This window comes from Osmerus eperlanus, chromosome 1 (assembly GCF_963692335.1).
Source record: "Osmerus eperlanus chromosome 1, fOsmEpe2.1, whole genome shotgun sequence".
Classification (NCBI taxonomy): domain Eukaryota; kingdom Metazoa; phylum Chordata; class Actinopteri; order Osmeriformes; family Osmeridae; genus Osmerus; species Osmerus eperlanus.
Window position 1 is genome coordinate 21,769,189 of NC_085018.1, and position 19,950 is coordinate 21,789,138.

The following is a 19,950-nucleotide window of genomic DNA, read 5'->3' on the forward strand; positions in this document are numbered from 1 at the left end:
GTCCTCACTTCTCCGACTTCTTTAACCCTGTGATCCGGAAAAGCAAGCGTTGCTCTGTCTGACAGTTCCTGTATGTCTAACATGATGGACAGAGAGAGGAGCAACCCACCAGTGGGGAGATCTCCCCGTCTCATAGCCTCTGCTGCCTGAATGCATGTACCATGATCTAGATGTACACCCTCTCCCTCATCCATGTCCCCCTACGCACCCCTTCATGAAAACATCCGACTAAAAGGCTGTTTTAGCATTGATGGAATTGCCACGCTTCTTGTCCATTTGGTTGTTTTTGAGAATAAATGTTTTTGGAATGACAGCCATTGAATTTAAATGAATGTGATGTAATTGGTGAGTTTTTTAAGAAGAGATCCAATGGAATTTGAAAAACTTTGCTGGCATCTGGTGTAAATGTTTGCGGATAGAGCATTTCAATATTAGCTTCAACCGACTGCCTTCTATGAAAGTGCACTTTTTGTAAAAGGCTGGCATGTCAGTAATTTGTTGTTTCAAAGCTATTATTATAGTACATCATTGGCAAATAAATATGTTTTTGGCAAACACCATCAAAAACAATTGTTGTATCAATACATAACCCCAGTACTACAACTGTTAGGGTGTTACTGTGTTTACAATCACCTAGCTGTAAGGATTGAGAGAATTGTATTTTATTTGGTACTGAAAAATAGAGTAGAGGTTGTTGAGGTCTCTTGTAGAGAACATTCCTGTAGTCTCATGATGTTGCTGGAACTATATCCAAGCGCATCATTAAAGCCTTTACAATTGTACAATGGCTGCTCAAAGCCTAGCATGATCCAGCAGAGATAGGGATTTAGATAAGAGAGTTGTATTTCTTATCCAGGATGAATCCTAAGGCTTTTCTCTTCCTCCTGCATTGTCTTCTCCCCGATGATGTAGTCCTAAAAGTGCAGCTGTCACAGGATATCTCCCAAGGTATTTTTTGTGTGTTATTTTTTATCTTTTTATTTTTTTGATCGGTCAGGACAGCTTTGGACCTTCTAATCCTACCTGACAGTTAAGTGATAATTGCAGAGGTAAGCTTTTGCCCAAGACACTGGATATTGAATGGGTTCTGCATTAGATATTGACAGGACAGGGAGAAAATCCTATTTCTACCGATGCAGGCCTAGTGTGCTAGCGTGGGAAATCCTGCCTCACTGCTGTCTCTCCCCTGCTCTCAGGCTGCCACACGTTGCTGATGGTTCATCACCATGCCAACTAGTGCACAAAAAAAAAAGCTAAGAAAGTTTAGGGGATGCATTGACCTCTAGTGAGCAATCATTTTGATAGTTCCGCCATGTATTTGTCTTGGTTAGGATTGCTTATTGAATATTTTTGAGTAAGACATATGATCACTTGAATGCCCACTCGTGTACATAATTCTGCGTGGTATATGTCCAATTCCGATTCCTCACTCTAAAGAGACTCTCATTGTACACTTGCAGTACATCTATCATGAATTAAAGGTGCCAATGTCAGTTTTATGTGGTGAATATGAAGTTGTGTGCACATAATTTCAAGCCCTATGTCTCCTCTAATATGATTATTTATCCTTCACTTCCCAGCTGTTCCAGGCCCACTGATATTCTCATCATAAATCACTAAAGAGACGTGACACTTGAATAATTCACTTACCCAATAGGTGTATCTGCACAAGGGGAATTATGAAGGGCTTGCCTGCGCCTGTGTTTAGGTAAAGGTTCCTTCTATACTGTAGATCATATATATAGCCACAGGCACAGAGCCACTAAACAGCTTTCGCACTCCCACAGGCCATATTGAGGGTTTAGGTGTGTCATTTATGTATGATTGATAGCAGAGAGACAATTTGATTTAGGCATCATTGTGTGCTCTCCCCTGCAGCTTGAGATGTGGCAACATTGTGGGGGAATGTATTTGGAAAGTCCAAATAAGGAGGTCAAGGTAATCTAAGCATTCCTGTCATTAATTTGTCTTGTGTTTTCAGGGTAATGTTATGTTTAGCTCTTATGAACACTTCAATTACCAAGTCTGTCAGCTTGTTACTCAGTGATCCTGTTTATTCAGACCTCAGTTCCCTGACCAGTCTCCTGTAACAAGGAGAGATGTTTGCAGAACCCTTCTACGTGAGGAGCGAGCACTGGATCACTCCTCTGTCATGATCCAGTGGATCAATCATGTAGAACATAGACTGTGGTAGTGCAAACACTACCACAATACCTGTCAGCACTCTAAAGAAAGTATTGAAATGAATGTCAGATGGGTTGTTGTTGTTTTTTGTTTTTTTTCTTCCTCTTTCATTCTTTTACATTCTCTCTCTGTGTTGTTTTTGTTTTCGGGGATGATGTATGTATTAGACTGGATGCTAAAATGAGCAGACATGTTGTGCCAGAGGCAGAATCCAACCAGCACAAGAGGGTTTTGTTCTTATGAAAGGAACGTGATGGGGAGCACTTACTCCTCTCCTATTCTCCGTGCGCCGCCTGTCAGTGTTGAGTTGTGGGCGCTCTGTTCGTCTAGAAATGCCTACCTGCTCATTGGCAGGCGCTAGGAGCACCTCGCTATGGCAGCTCCTTGTTGGTGCAGTACTCTAGCCAACACTTGCAATCTTTTCAAAGGGAAAATGACTATTATTGTTTTGGAAAGGTAATTACAAGGGAGTGAGTTGGCATCCCCAAGCGAACACTTTGCCGTGTTTGCGCATGTAAGGGGGGTGAGCTTGTTTAGGTGGATGTGTTGCACTACGGTACAGGGTGTCATTTTTCTACTCTCTCCTCTTGTTCCTGTTCTCCTGCAATCATGTGTGAGGGAGGTAGATGTTAGAGGCCAGGGCAGGTCAGTCATTGTGGCACAAAGTTGGAAGGGCCTTGGGTCGGGCAGAGAATGATTGGTGCCATTAACCTTAGGGGTGCTTCTGGCTATGTGAAGAGCACACCAGTGTGAAAGTGGATTACATTTTTACCGTCTTTGTTCCATTTTTTATTTTTTTTCCCTCAACTCGAGGAGATGAGAGGATTGCGAGGCTGCATTGAATTGCCACCCAGGACCAGGGCTGGTGTGGTATCCCACTGTGAAGGGTTATAGTGTAACATCTTCTCTGTGGAGAGCAGTTGAAGACTGGGAAAAGATCATGATCAATGGTCACATATTGTCTGATTTTTTCCAGTCCTCAAAATCACACTGAGTTGTGCCAAGCCATGCACTAGGCCCTTGAAAGGGGTGTATGTGTGTGTGTGTGCGTGTGTGTGTGTGTGTGTTTTGTACTATATGGTGTGAGAGCAGGGTCTGTCATGGACACTGTGGTTCCTTTGAGCCCTCACCCCTCAGTCTCATGTTGCCACATCAGATGGAACTTCTCCTCAAGCAGTCTTATCCAGCTCCACTCTGCAGCACAACTATAAGCTCAGTAACAACCCCCACCACACGCACACACACACAGACACATACGTACACACACGCACACAAAGACACACACGCACACAGACACATACACACACACGCGCGCACACACACACATAGCTCATTTGCACAGCCGCCTCCCCTCGCTTCATTTCACATGATTCAGCTTTTAATTAGATGTTTTTGTTTTTAATTACTATTTGTGTAAAAGCCTGCGTGCTTCAGGGGGTGAAGAATACGTTGGAGCAGTGCTGTGGGGGGTGAGTGGGGGGGTTCTGAATGTGTTCAGGCAACGAACCTCATCTCTGCTTTCTGCTCCTCAACAACAACATTGCCTGTGTCGGCAATAACACTCACATGAGATTGAGTTTCCAGTTGATTCTATTAGGCGTTGAAATAAACATGATTTTTCCCATGTCCCAAGCTGTATATCTCGTCTGAAAGGCTCATATTAAAAGCTTAAATATTTGATGAAAAGTAACTCATAATCTTTGATTAGATGAATTTTGGTTGCAATAAAACCCAATTCCACTGTGTGGCTGTTTTTTGTCAATAAAGGCCTCGCATAGTAATTAAACCCACTGAGTGCAGTTTGGATGTTCAAGGTCTGCCTTGCATTCACACTGCAGAGGAGGAAAATAAACCCATGTTTGGCTTGGATAAATACTTTCTATCATTTCAACCTACCTATCTCTTTCTTTTCCTCTTTCCTCCTCATCTGCCCCTTCTCCCTCCATCTTTTTTTTCCCCCTTGCGGTCCTGAAAAAGTTCGAGTTTTTAGTTTTCACCCCTCTCTATGGAGGAATCATCTGATCAGCAGTGCGTCTCTTTGCAGGGATGATGGGGTGATTGAGGCCATTTTGCCTGGGCTGTAATCTAGCAGACAGAGGCAATTGTTTCTGCAGTGATGGATCCATTTGTTTTGCCAGTTTCTGAGCCATGTTGAGCAGGGCACTCTGATCTGATGCTAAGGGCATTGTAAAGATGCTGTGTGCCTGGTGCTTGTAAAGTGTGTCCGATCGCTCACTTTCCATTTTGCATGACCTGGTGTGCAGAGTATCCTCTGCTGCCAAATACTTGACGTACTCTGGGAAGTTTGAACATTGGGCAGTAATTATTCTCACTCGACGAATATTCTGAGCTGCTGGAGCTGTTCCTCCTTCCAAAGAAATACAAAGACTTGAGAGTCATTTGACATTCTGGACATTTCTCCCACACTGGCATCAGAAATGTCGAGCCCTCAGCCATACCCTATTTGCGAGGTCACACTCCGGGTGTAAATCCGTAATAGTTTATTAGATGTCATTACTCTAGCTGCCATTTTAATTTCTCCGTCCCGCATAGAAACTCCTCCGGAGCCTCTCAGTGGGTTGAATCGTGGGATTTGTGATCCAATTGTAAGGCACCATTATTTATCTTTTTCCGCCTTAATCCAAATTCTCCCATTTTCCTTCCAGCATATTGAAAGAAGGAGGCTGGGATATGGATGGGTGAGGAGAAGGAAGAGGTGTCGGGGGTATTCTCAGGGGTGATGGGGGGGGACATCCTCATAGACCCAGGCAAAGTCAATGTCACAGTAGAAAATGATAACGTTCCGGGGGGCGGGGTTGGGGGCCGGGCAGATGTTTTCCCTCAAAGAAATGATTGCATTTGCAATGTAAAACCAATCTGGGATGCCTTGTTCTTATTACATGCACCACAACCTCGGGAGTGCATCAGATGAAAGCAGTCAAATAACTGTTATGACAGATAATAATGGGATCAAAAGGGAGGGTTCCTGCTGCAGGCCCCCCCTGCCCAACAGGCCCATTCGGTCGCCAACTCATGGGGGCTGGAATGAGAATGTGGCCTGCTTCCGTTGAAAGATTGAGATTTGATTGACTTGGGCAGAGACATCCAGAAGTCTCCTGTTACCTTGAGGATTGTTCAGAGGTCTAAATGAAGTGCCTGGCACACAAAAGATATGGTGGCGTTGGCATGCAGTGAAAAGGTGTAACGTTGGCAAGTGCTGAATTGGTACTGGGTGACTACAGTGCACCAGCAGGAATGAAGACGCCGCTGTGTGCTGTGCTTATTTCCCCAGTGTTCACATCCCACTCAGGCTTACATGAGCCGCGTAGTGAAGAAGAAGGAGTAGAATGATTAAACCCAAGGGAGTGAAGAGGTGTGTTTTTCTCACAAGAAAGAGACGGTTTCTACATGAGGAAGATGATGATGGGAGCGACAATGAGGGTGATGACACTGACAATGGCCGGGTTTCCCAGATTCGATCGTTCTTAAGGACTTAAGAAGGCTCTTAAGAAGGGTTCGGCTAAGAAGGAGCGCTAAGATAGAGTTCAATTACACCTGTCAGTTTCCCTGATATCTGTGAAATACCACAGGGTTTTTGATGTTTTTATAGCTAATGTAAACTCATATGCATATGCCGAATGTGTGTGAAAACGTAATGAGTGATAGTAATGATGATTCATTTTATTTATGTGCTACAGGAACACATGGGCAATTATTTATTTTTATATCTTTATTTTTCTTCTTATGCTATTATTTTTCTTGTTCTGCAGCTGTGGGCGCACATTTATCATCACGCATGGTTTTAGTATTCCTTTGAGTGTCAGATAACTTTCCCTGATGCAGCTGCAGTGAGCGTTTGGTCGCTAAGAAGGCTGTTAAGAGTGGGTCAGGCTGATCTTACATTTCCTTCTTAGTGAAAGATCTTCTTAAGCTAAGAACGACTCTGGGAAACACGTCCTTCTTTCACAGCGCTCTTAGAACGCTCCTAAGAAGCTCTTAGCGCTGAAGAGCTTCTTAACGAATCTGGGAAACCCGGCCAATAACAGCAACAGCAATAGTGATGACGATGATGATGATGATGATGAGGAGGATTCTGACTTGTGGTTGTGGTGGTAGTGTTGTCCCTATAAGGGAGAGAGAATATAAATAGGCCTAATCTAGTCCTATTCTTTTTTTCCCATCCTGTTATTGCTAGATTTAGAGGTAGCACTCACTTCTCTTTGATCTCAAATATTGCAATCTTTCATTAGCCCTGGAGCAGAAAGCTTTAGAAAACAAATTGAGGAAGGACTTTCATACTCCCTGTTTTAAGCGTTTCTATCAGCTTGATGTTTTCTGTTATTTCATTTGATTTACTTTACCACTGCTTTACTACCACTTTTTTACCACCATGTCCCAGTTTCCAAGTTGACTTTACTTTTGGAGTATACAGGTGTCTGCATTTGTGTGACTATTCTGTGGCAGATAAGGTTTGTGTGTGTGTGTATGTGGTTGAGGGTTTAGGTTTGTTGAGGGGCAGTTCTATGGGTGTACCTGTAGCCCTCTGTGACATAGTTTGTATAAAGGGCTATAAAACATGGATTTGATTTGAGAGGTAGATTCTAGAACATTCAAAATAGTTCTAGATAGTGTTAGGCCTCGTCCACACTAGCCCGGGTAAATTTAGAAACGCAAACATATGTCTGCGTTTGCACCTCCTGTCCACACTAATACGGCGTATTTGGACACTGAAAACAGAGCTTTTCGAATACGCTCCCCTAGCTGGAGACATTTGAAAACGCCGGGTTCGCGTAGTAGTGTGGACGGGGTCCACGGAGCTTTTCAGGTACGATGACGTTCAGTTGCCATGGCACTGGGGATAGCTTGCGCTCTAAACTATAGCTATAATGTCAAGACGAACATGGAAGGTGAAAGAAATATGCTGCTCCATCTCTATAATTTATTTACCAGTTTTGTTAGTGTACTTCAGGTAAAAGTATTATCACTTAATAGATACGCGTTACTCCTACACAGAAGGCGAGCGTTGTACTCGGTGTGCCTGAACGATAGCGGGACAAGGCAGAGAAGACGGTTTAAACCAGGTGGTGGGACAATTTTTAATTATACAACACCAAATAGTATTGCCCGAGGAGTATGTAAACAGAGCAGCGTGATGTCTGGAGGGAGGGGCAGGAGTGGCGTAACCATGACAACGATTGTCATGTACCCGTGTTAGTCTGGACGGCAAACATTTGGAAAACAATATGAAAACGCTAGTGTGGACGGAGATCGTTTTCAATTCGAATACGCGTATTTGTATTTACCCGGGCTAGTGTGGACGGGGCCTCAGAAAATCTACACATTGGTAGGCTATAATAAGTGTTACCATGACTGGTAAGATTAATATCATTTTCGGATGAATACATTTGTTTTTATTCAGTTTTTCAAAGCCACGTAATGGTACCAATCTCAAAGTAAACACGGTGTGTTTTCAGACTTGCCCCTCCTAACCCCCAGCCCAGTAATCTTTCATCCTTGGTGGCTGCGTAGCCAGAGATGAGTCAGAAGAAAGATATCACTTAATATGATATCTGATTTCATTCCAGCGCGGTGCACATGAAAAGGGGGAGCAAACTGATCATTTGTGTCGCTGTTTCTGACTTTGGAGATGAATGGCGCCCAGATGAGACCATTGTGCCGTGAAACGCGAGGATGTAATCATCCTCTCGAAACGCAACAGGATGCAGTTTTATGGTTGGGGATTGGACCCGGACGCCTGCTTCACTTTCACCGCCTCATCTTTGGATTTCTTTTCACTTCAAGGTTTTCAACATTTATTATGTTCTGTCTCTCATGAAATCCACCCATGAAATCAATACGTCACAAGTAAAAGAGTTGTCAAAAGGTCTAACTCCTCAAAATCCTTGCAATCCTTTGCTACATTAGACTTTTATTTTGATTAAACTCTTTGGTGTGTTTTTGGCAAATCAGTAATTAAGAGATGAATTTGAATGGAAATTGGCATGAATCAAAAAGAGAGCTTAATCAGTAGGATCACAGGATAATCAAAATATCTCCAGTACTCAGGAGACCTGAGCCCATGTGGTCATCACATTAGCTGTTCTCTTGAATGCCACTCTTGGCCAATAAACAACTAAATCTGTGATCACAGGTATTACTTTGCTGCTTTTGGGCTTCAGTAAAATAGCTCTCTACAACAGTCAATCTTCCTTCTCTGACCATCTGAAGAAGCAGGTTTTTTTTTGGTGGTGGGGATTTGTATTTTGAGATCATTTCTCTCTGTCTTTTTGTTTTTATTTCAGAGAGGAATGGTTTTGTCCCTGTTCTTGTTCCCTTCCCAGCATGATTACGGGCTCTGGGTTTCTGAGAACTGCTTCACTGGCAGTGTTCTCAAAACACTGTTATTGATCCAATAGCCCAGAACAGAGGGTGACATGTGCTTCAGCCTTCAGACGTTTGCTCCTTCCACCTGTCATCAAAACATGTCTCGCTTTTGTAGCCAAGCTTGATTACTTTTCAGTGTACAATTACATCACTATGTGGACTGTGGGATATTCTGTGAAATATGTTTCCTGACCTTTATGACTCAATGGAAATTGATCATTTTTGTTGCTCTGCACAACATCGCACAAAAACAGAAATCTGCTAAATGCTCTGTTTTGGGGTTGTTTTGTGATTATGGTTGTCCTTGGCAACCTGGACAGGCAGTCATCTGATTCATATATATATGGTTATCGGTACATTTCACACAGTCAGAGTGATTGGATTAGAGGAACAGCTCAGAGGTCGTCTGCCACTTGGAATAGGGCCACAGCCTTGTTGATCTCCACGTTAGCTTAGCTGGCCTTGTGGATCTCCACGTTAGCTTAGATTTTCTTTAACAAGAGTGTCTCCCAGATGTGTTGGTGTGCCCCCTGCGGCCAGTGGAGCGCTTCCGGGACCTGCGTCCTGAGGAGGTGGCTGATCTCTTCAGCACCACCCAGAGAGTGGCAAACCTGGTGGAGAAACACTTCCAGGCAACGTCACTTACCATCGCTGTACAGGTAGGCCGACTGTTCACACTGGTTACGTTTGAACAGATGCATGTGTACATGGCACACCCACACTCATGAAACTGACAGTCAGCTCTACATGATATCTGCCTCATCTCACACTCATCTTCTTTTCTCCATAACTGTGGATGTTTGTGATTGACATCTGTAAAGTGTACTTATCGAATCAGTTGATTAAAGTGCCGACCCCTGTGATTCCTGTCGCTGTTGCCATGGAAATAATGCATATAAAGTTTACACCCACACCCTCTGAACAGCACAGAACTTCGTAAAATAATCACATGCTATGTGACTTCTAATTGAAATGACAGATAATAGCTTCAGTATTATTTACCCTCCTCTGCTTCATGCTATATAGGATCCATCAACATTAGATAGGATACACCATAATCTTGAATCACTGTAATCCACCTATACATTCAACACAGTACGTATAGTAAGTGTAGCATAAATATGCATCGCAACCACAGCTATTGCAGGTACTGTATGCCTACAGAGAGAACTCGAGATCCCCACCTGTTGGGGGAAAAAAACAATGTGCTGCTTCAACGACTCAGTTCAACATAGAGATTGGGTAGTATTGTCATTCCACAGTCCACACTATTCTGCATAACCAGTGATATATATGCTAATGTACAAATAGCACCTACCTCACTCTGCCACCTGTCAGATCAAATCATTTTACCAGGTTTGGAGAAAGAAAATTGTGAATAATCTTACCTAGATATAATTTTTTTCGACTTGTGAGGTCTGGAGACGTTATGATGTGAGATTAGTTGTGACAGCCTTCGGGTTAGAATATTGAGGTGGGGTCCACTACTGAAGCATTGTTCTCCAGGAGAGGGACAATCACACCTGAACTGCCTCACATGAGATATTCTTCCACTCACATTAAGCTCATAATACCAGTAATATTTTCTAACAACCCCAGACATCCTGCTTCCTGCCCCATGCAATCCATCATTATCATTCCATTGCTTGTCAGTCAGTCAGTCAGTCTTGTCTGTGCTTTAACTCCTGTAGTCTCAGTAACACCCTTGCAATAAATATGACTTTAAAAACAGTATGTACGTTTGTCATGCACATGGATTGACGTGTATATTTACAAATTGTGTTTTTAAATTCACTCTCATTATATGAATAATGTTCAACACCGTTGTCATTACGTATTCCATCCACAATGTAATAACAGCAGATTCCACATTTCTCATGAGATATATTTTGTGAAATTGTGAACATCGCAATATGCCGAAGGACTTAAGACAAAGAAGTAAACTTGAACATTTATCTTTTTCCAGATACTTGGAGAAGGGGGAGGTGTAGTGGGTCATCTGAAATTGAAATATGGCTGAATTATTAACGGATATATTCCTAAATTCCCAAATGTTCCTAATGATCTCTTCTGTTCCCACCAGGATGGCCCCGAAGCTGGACAAACTGTGAAGGTGAGAACTTAATAATGCACTCCTTTTAAATTTATCATGAGGCTTCAGCAACAGTTATATGCTATTAAATAATCATTGTATTTCATTTGCAGGTCTCAAACTTTTGGCTTGAGTGAATTATTCAGTAATATATTTTAAAATGCTTTGTCTATATCTCTTTTGGGGGGAAGGGGCGTTGGAAGTGGCATGAACTAAGAAGGGGGGCGTTCGAGCTTCCAGCGGGGGGTGGAAAGGGTAGGGTATTGAGGGATTGCACCTGTGCCTCAAGCCTTCACAAGAACTTATGTCTGACTTTGACAGAGATAAACTTGCTTCCTTTAACATCATTAGTAGTGACTGTTTCATTACTAAGATGATGATTTTATCACTATACAGTTACTTCACGCCACACTTAAGTTGGTGCAATTGGCAGCCATTAATAGCCAGGCAATTACAGCCTACTGATATGATGGCTCTGACTGAATTTTATTAAGTAAGTACTGTAGTACATTAACTATATAGTGAGGTTGATAACTTCAACAACCTCTTCATGTTATGACTTGGCAATGACTTGGACACAAGTACGATTGTAGAATGTTTATCGCGGTGCACTTATCTATTATACTGTACTAACTGGTAGTACTAAACAGTACTAGACTATCATATAGTGGCTTACAAACATATTTGTGGTCTTTAGATTTGGCTCAAGACTGTTAATCACCACTGTCCATAGTATGTGGACGTTGACTGTGCTGTCCTGAGCTCACACACTCATTTCAGAAAGCATATGAAATCCAAGCTAATCATACATGACAGTAACCATGAGAGCAGTCTTTGGCGTGAACTGGGCAGGGGGGGTATTGAAATGTTCATGATGTCATTTGAGGGGAGGACACACGTAGGTGGCTGGATCTCACAGAGTCACATTTGAATTAAAGCCACTCACTCTTTTAAATACATTAGAAATACATTGACATTCTCCGTAGTTCATGCCATTGCTATTGAAATGGTGTGTAATTTCATTTGAATACGTGTGCCTACCTACTAATAAAATATGTACAGTACAGTATATTTCTTTAGAAGCAACATATGCTTAACGAATATAAGTTTGGTGTTGCACCAAAACAATGCAACATAATCCTTGAATAGTATAATTTGCGTTTCAGTGTAGCTCCGCATGTTGTGAATTGTAATGAATGTCCTAGAAATTTGTAAGAAAACAAAACCTTTTTTTCTGTTAATAAGCGCTACATCCTCTTTAAAACAGCACCCAGTCCCAAAGATAAAGCAGCTACCAAAGAAATGTTTAATTACCTGAGAAAGTGAAATTTTATGTCAAAACCCTGTTCATTCATCTGGCCAAAAACATGCTTGAAGGGTATTGTTATTATTTATATTCAAGGGGACAATCAGACAGACATACTTTTGTAGCCCAGGTAGGGGTGGGGGGGGGGGGGGCGCTCAGAACTGTAGTGTGTGGGTGGGTCCGGCCCCTGTCATAACATATTTCATGTAGTTCTTAAAAGTAAAGGTTAGCTTTCAAAACCGCTGCAACTACTCCAGCTTAACTTTAGCCCATACCACATTGGCTTCACTCCTCGATAAAAAGTCTGTTCATTTAGACTCACTCTATCCTTGTTGAAGTGTCTGCCGTGCACACTCTGTTTAAGTGCCACGGAAGTGGCCCCTAACCTTTAAACTGAGCGAAACCTATTTGTTGTACTCCTTGGGTTTAGAGCTTATGTAGTACAAGATAACCATCAACTGTCTTTTTATAAGAGTCTTCTTTTTTAATTCCTCAAAAGGTTTCTGATGTCAAATGCTTTCTTCTTTTCTGCTTGGAGTAGATGCTGACATTCTACTCCAATCTATCAGGGAGAAAAACAGGCACATTTTTTCATCACATTATATAAGTACAAAAGGTTGTTTCCACTGTCTACCTTTTGTTGTGACGACTATTCAGTTTTTCTCTGCTCCTGCTTCATCTTATTCTCCTCCCCCTTGTTACTCCCCCATCTCCATCTTGTCGTTGTCTTTCATTAGTCTCTCTCAGATGTTTGGAGCACCCCTCCCCTCCATCCCAGCCCCTCATGGGAGAGTACGAAAACATACTTTTTAAAATGTTTTATTTCCAATCATTTTGGAGTTGTCTGGATATACACCGTCAGGGCCCTGAGTTTTACTGTTTGGCTAAAATCAACTATTAAATACCTGACATGAATAAGAAATGCTGTCCTACAGCACCTCCATTTTGTTTCAGATTCCATTTGTTTCAAAAGACAAATGTGTAATCTGATGGTCATATTGCCCCTCCCTCTTCACCCACAGACAAACTAAGCTTTTATCTGCTTTTCATTCCAACACAACACAAACCTTGTTTGAGATTAAATAGTCTTTGTCTGTCAATACAAGAAAGGTCAACGAGCAATATATTTTTAGTAAGTTCAATTAGATTCAAACCAACGGGCAGGTCAGCACTGAGATAATCTGAATGTCACCTCAACCAGATATTCTCTCAGACCAAATATCTCAGCTCCTTCGATTTGTAACACAACAGGAAGGTGCATCTGGGAAGCAGTGAATCAAAGACAAAAGCAGAGAGTCGTTCTCCAACAGTTACTTTTACTATTACAGTGAAATAATCTCCACATTGTATTGGGTAATTTTAAACATGCACTAACTCTGAGTCAGAGGACTGCACAGTCCCTTTATGAAAACACATTATCTGGCGTGTAGCGCACCTGCTACAGGGCTGCTGCAACTCCATCTATCAACTGGATTATTGCAATCAGGTGCTTGTGCACTGGCAATAAAAAATGGCTCATTGATTGAATAAGAGAGAGGCAGTCTATGGAGGCAAATGCACTTTTATAAACTCGGTGCCTGGAGTCTCAGAGAGACGGAAGACAAATCTTCGTATTAAAATGATGGAATTGAGGTTATTTCTGTTTTATGGAAAATGTTTAGGTGGTTATAGTAATTCATCATGTAGAATACTCTGTTTAGAGAATGCTTGTTTTAGTTTTCAAAGCCTGGCTGGAATATTTATATATTTTTATAAAAAATCTGAGAGTGAACGTCAAGTGGTTAACACACTGAATATAATTTTGGGGTGACGAGCCAATATAGAACATTGGCAGAATACTGATGAATGCAGGATGGATTTTCATTACTTTTACAGTATGCTTTCAGGAACAGATATAAATTATCTTCTCTGGTAATAAAATGATTATACTCATATTAATCTCAATCCTATGGGAATGAAAGAATTAAAAATATGTTATACAAATGAATTTGTTTCATGGTTGGCTAGTTTGATTCCACAGTTTTTATACTATGGTGGTCTCATGTTTTAAATATTTTTGGGCTAGGCACCAAAGTGGTTGAGTCCAATTTCCCATGTGATTGACAGCAAAGCACCTGTCTCTGCAGTGTTGCCATATTCACATCAGTCATTAGCATTCTGCGGTGGCAGCACTGGCACTGTTTGTAATGATGTATGTGTGTGGGAGTCCTCATCAATGCGACAGTAGAGAAGATGATGAGCTAACCTCAGGATAAGACCTACGACCCTAGCCCACTTCAAACCAGGTCCATGGCTCAGGCTTTTGGATTAATTAGGACTTCAGTTGACCTCAGAATGGCAGAGTAAGCCATTTATTTTCCCAGGTGACAGATTTCAAACTGTGGAAGTTGAACACCGGTCCATTGGACGTTGGACTCTGGCTGGCTGCCTCACAGTAGAACTTCTCCTTGAATGTTTAATATTTAACTGATATTATTATGGCAAGTTACTGCTGCTTCTGATGATCTGCAGGACTTTGGTTTGAATGACCTGTGAAGGCAAACTTGATTCTTTCAGACTTTGATATGATACTGCCAAATGAATACCATCCAGATTTCAGAGGTTATGCTCTTATTTGAGTCTGTTTATGAATCCTCAAGTGAATCATCACAATAATCAGTCAAGACAACCCTTACAAAAAAACCAGTGTAATGGTGTATAATAATATCTTTGACAGATGCCTGGCTGTAGCCTGCTTGAGGCGATCTTAGAAATTATAGCATTTCAGTGATGTAAGTCTCTGCTGTGACAAAATGTGAATTGGGAGCATATGCTAAAAGGCAAAATGCAAAGTGGACCTATCCTGAAGCAAAGGAAGACAAATATTCCTATAACTTGCAGCTGCACTAGTTTTCTTCCTGGTGTTTTTCTTTTGTGGACAAGTGTTTTTAGTGATGGAAGTAGTACATGGGCAATGAATCACCCTCTATTCCTCTAATTAGTAGGTTCTGCTTGGCGCAATGGTGGCTTCTGCAAGCCTTCACTTTAGCGGAAACACAGCTGTTTGTGACAGAGCACATTTGTCTGCTTGTCTGACTAGATTTTACTAAACAAAACAAATTACATAGCATCCTTTTATTTATTTATCTCCACAGTCATAAAGTAATTAATACATTAATGTTGATTATGCTTAGAAAAACCTGCTTATACATTTTATTAGGTCACTGAATGTTGCAAAGGCACACTGAATGAACACTAGTATTGCAGACAAACATAACCAAACATAAAAGTAGTGATGTGAAGGGCATGTTTAATTAGCAAATAAGCTATAGCCACATGCAGGCCTACTGGAGATTGGAAGACAATTATCGATGGGAAAATAAAACATAAGGAAGTAACCAACCAGAGATGGATCTCAGGACATTGTAGGAGCCATCATTGAACCATGACCCTAACATCTGCCCATGTCTAATTGTGGACCCAATGAGACAGAACTGATAGGAATTGACACTGTGACTGGTGTCAAGGACACACTCGGGTCCTACTGGAAATAGAAGGGCTGTGTCATTTTATTGCCCTTGTTTTGTGGATTTGTCTTTCGGAAAAGCATTATGATTTTATCCCATTCAAATGCCAATTGATATAGACCAATAACAACTTTAGCATTCGGGCTGCAACAGGATTGACTGCTAATCATACCATCCAGTAAATGTGGTGCTGTCTAGAATTTTACAAAGTCTTGCTCCTCTGCTAGTATAAATCCAATCCCAGTCGACGCCTGACAGCCCCTGTATCTAATGTTGAGAGACTCATTCAGTTCATACTGAGCCCCCATAGGCAGTGTATGTGTCTGTCTGTCTAAAACTCACCCCACACACATTGCCACGTCAGTCAGGCCTCTGATCGCCTATTCCACCCTTTAGATTCCTGGCACGCTGGCGTTTACACACTGCGTGTCTGCTGTCTCTGTCTCCCCACCGCACTCAGCATTTACAGTCCTGCTTTCACAAACAGCTTTGCCACTTTTTTTCTTCTCTCTTTTTCCCCCCACTTCAAAGTTTTCCTCAAGGTAGGCAAATTAAATAATGCAGACATTATGCAAATGGTCTCATTAAATAGAAAATGTGTGACAACAAAGCTGAAGCCTCCAAACATGTTATCTTATTTGTAGCATTTAAAAACACTTATTCACACTGCCTGTACTGTTTATTATAGCAGTCTAATGAAAGATGAATAAAAGCTCTGCAATTAGGTTCTGTGCCCTAGATTAGTAGTATGTATGATCCAAACTCCCTGATTAAGTGTCTAGATGACATCTGATAATTGTTGTGTTTAATGGTGTGCTCTACTTGTTTTAGTGGTCACAAAGGCTGCAATAGGAACTCCTCTCTTCTAACCTCTCACCTCATTGAACACACAGGACTTGCTATATGACAGTGTACAAGGCACTGGCACAGTGGTACAGCATGTAATGGCATTGCCAGGTGTGAAATATAGTCATGTGTCAGATTAGAGCCATATTCAAAATTAAGACCATTCTAAATGGTCCATGTTTCATCCATGTTTCATCGGTTCACTTAGTTTCACTGGAGTTGGTGGTTAGAGTAAAATCTGAGAGGGAGGCAGAAGTGAAGGACTCAATGTTCCACTACAAGGTGGCCTTCTGTAGGTTATTGGCAAGTGTTACCATAAACAGCACAATTTACACGTGAGTTGATGTTGAAATGTCGAAAGATCTTAAGCTATAAATTAATCGCATGACCTGAAATAGCAGATTGGGTAGTGTCAGAGGGTGTGAATACACCATATGCTTTTAGTCCTTGGGTCTCAGTTTTTAGAAGCAAGGAACTCTTACAATCCACTGATGAATCACCCTATCTCAATATGTCCTCTTGAATTCCTTACTGGAGTCATATGTAAATTGCACAATGCATTTATAGTTAATTAAAGCATTGCTAGCAAGTATCAGCAGAAGAAAGTGAAAGGTTATGCAGTTCCAACACTTTGGAGAGCATGTATTAGTCACTATGTTCTCCAATGAGCTGTCATCTTTCTTAATAAACTGATGATCTTTAAATCTTGTCAGAGAAAATAAGAGGTGTGATTCATTATTTATATTTTTTTAATTGATAATTGACAGTGTTTAAAAACATGTTGTTTGTAGAATGCTAATGAACATCTATCCACATACAGTAAACTTCAGACAACTTTACAAACACTTTTAAAATTGCACTTTCCCAAAGAAGACCAGTGTGCTCCCACAACTGTCAAACTATCATAAGAATTCAAAAGACTGTGTAGAGGAACAGTGAAGTCTTTCCTGGTTAGTTTGAAGAGCCTTGACAATACTGTCTGTAGTGTTTTCACATTGAACCACACAAACAAGATGATGTCCAGTCCTCTTCCCTGCTGCCAGTAAAAGTGCAATGACTGTTTATCGGACTGCTTGTAATGCAATCATGAAAGCAATGTTTCTCAGATTAGGGTTTCATGATTAGGGTTTTTCATCACATATATGCCTACCTGAAACAATCGGGCATTTAAGATTAGAAGACAAAACTGATTAAAATCTACAACAATACTGTATCTTGTTTTCGTACAACGATGCAGATTTAGCCTTTTACAAGGTTGATGTTTGCAGAATTTATCTGGAATGATCAAATCTCTGACAGACCAAAAACAGCCATAGAATTTCAAAACTTACTAATGACATCACAGTACTTGAAGCCAAGTGACAACCCATATCTGACATAAGATATAGTCAAGTGGGTTCATAGTATGTATAATTTCTCCATACTATGAATTTCTAGAATTATTAGAAGTGACATCTTAGGAAGTCAGAAAAAGAATACATTTTGTAATACAAATGTTATTTTTGTAGACAATTTTTTTAACGTTGAAGTTTTGAAAGAACATTTCATGACGTGCTGTTTCTTTACCCCGTTTTCTTGCTCAGACCTAAACATATTTGACTTCCGTTTGCCTTTCAAATTTTGTCTATTAAAGATGGGAGTTTATTTACAATTCATCACTCAGTAATGTTGTTTTCTTGTGTATAAACAGGGACCAGTTGTTCAGGGACATTACAGCACTAATAACCACCCAAGGAGAGTAGAACTCGCAAAACTAACTGTGCAGATGGCCAGGTTTGTGACAGTACACTGCAAGGGGAGAACAGGAAAGGACAACTGACAAAGTCAATTAAAGTTTTAAAAGCATAAAAATAAGGAGTCTCAGTGGTATACAGGTAGTACGCTTGGTGGAATTTACTGTAACCCTCCTGTGATTTGCCGCAGTGTGGTAAAACGTGTGCGCTCCTGCCACCAGATTGTGAATTAATGAAGAATCCCTCTAGAAAAGGCTGTTTTCAGGTCTGTCTGTCAGAAGACTACCTGGCACAATACGTTTCTGTCTCTCTGGATGAATAAATAACTCAACGATACAAAAATGCAACTTCCTGAGGACTCTCTTCTGTTTCCCTTCCAGCATGTGCACGTCCATGTGCTCCCCAGGAGGGCGGGAGACTTTGAAAAGAACGACAACGTCTATGATGAGGTGATGTACAGTAACAGTCCAACTTTCACTTACCACTGATTACCATTATATTAGAAGTCGCTTTGGATAAAAGCGCCTGCTAAATGAATACATGTAAATGTAATTATGTTAGAGTAAAGTTGCACAATAACAGTTGCAGTTCAACAGTTGCAGTTCTTTGCAATTCAAAGCCAAACCATGAATTTATGATTTAGAAATTCCGAGACAGGCATCACTAATACGTAACACACAGGTAGTATGCTGTTTCTCAATATAGCTGTGAGGAGAGAGGCTGTACAATTGTTTTAATGTAACAGATGCTATGCACTGGCTTACCAGTGGCTCAGAATGATAGCTTTAATTAAACAAATGATAGATGAGGTTGAACTATTGTCATGGGGCTGTGCAGTCCACATGAACTAGAAACACCACAGCTACTGTATTCCTCACTACAACCTAATGAACAAACCTCAGTGTGTTTTAAATTTCACTGTGACATTTTAGATTTGCAACAAAAAAGACTGCACCAAATGAATATCAATGACAAAGTTTGATATGCATATTCTAATAACCACTACTAATAAAAGTGAGCCTGCCTATGGTTCCCTAAAGAACCAGAGGCAGGAAATAGAACATATCCACAGCAGAGGCCCACCAGCAAAATATAAATAGGTTAGTTTTTAATTTGCATGTGATCATAAGGGTTATTGTGAGAGCAGTTCCCCCATTTATATTTTCCATGTCACACCCAGCAAATGAGAACATTTTTCTTTTAGGTGTTTTTGCTTCACAGTGAATAATCACCCAGGGTTTGCTCCCCCCATACCTTACTACTGTTAAGTGTTTTATAACCGAGACTTTTCACATTTACTCTCTCATAAAGACTATTTAGGAGGCAATAGAACAGGTTAACCACTTTTCCTCCTCAGTGTGAAACTGCTGAAAGTCCCACCCTGGCGGTTCCAACCTCAGCCATGAATAATGAATGTTTTTAAGCAGACATCTGAATCAGAAGTTCAGCAGGACATCATTCCTCTTATGGCCTCTTGAAGCCCCTCAAAGCACAACTGTCTTATAGCAGTGACCAGAGTGCTGTAGCTATAGTTGCTATGCATGATATTACCATGTAACATGATATGTTAGTTATTGCTCACCATCATCAATAACCATGATGTTCTCTTCACTGAAAGAGTACAGTATAGCCATTACAGGAGTCTCATCCTGACTGAGTTTCTGGCGCGGGCGTAGTGCTTGGATAAGAAGGAGTTTATCGCCACAAAGAAAGTGATGGGACACAGGAATGCTATTTTATTTGTCATTTTATTTAGACAAAGTGAAACTGCACGCTAGACTCTCACAGCGTGGTGGTAAAGAGCCTGTCCCCCCAACTGACAGCCCTGCTAAGAAAGATATAGTCAACAGCAAAGTTTCAGTTCTGTCTTCTATTGCGCTCTCTCTTTCTTCTTCTCTG

At 41.0% G+C, this 19,950-nt stretch overlaps 1 protein-coding gene across 6 annotated transcripts in view; it reads left to right on the plus strand.

Annotated features, from left to right (window-relative positions):
• Positions 1–19,950, plus strand: part of fhit (fragile histidine triad diadenosine triphosphatase) — a 132,758-nt gene that overhangs the window by 87,579 nt on the left and 25,229 nt on the right. For all 6 annotated transcript variants that reach the window (XM_062470158.1, XM_062470134.1, XM_062470126.1 and 3 more), the window contains 3 exons: positions 9,082–9,227; positions 10,652–10,681; positions 18,432–18,500. In XM_062470158.1, the coding sequence (XP_062326142.1) occupies positions 9,082–9,227; positions 10,652–10,681; positions 18,432–18,500 (245 nt within the window). The remainder of the gene's footprint in view (positions 1–9,081; positions 9,228–10,651; positions 10,682–18,431; positions 18,501–19,950) is intronic.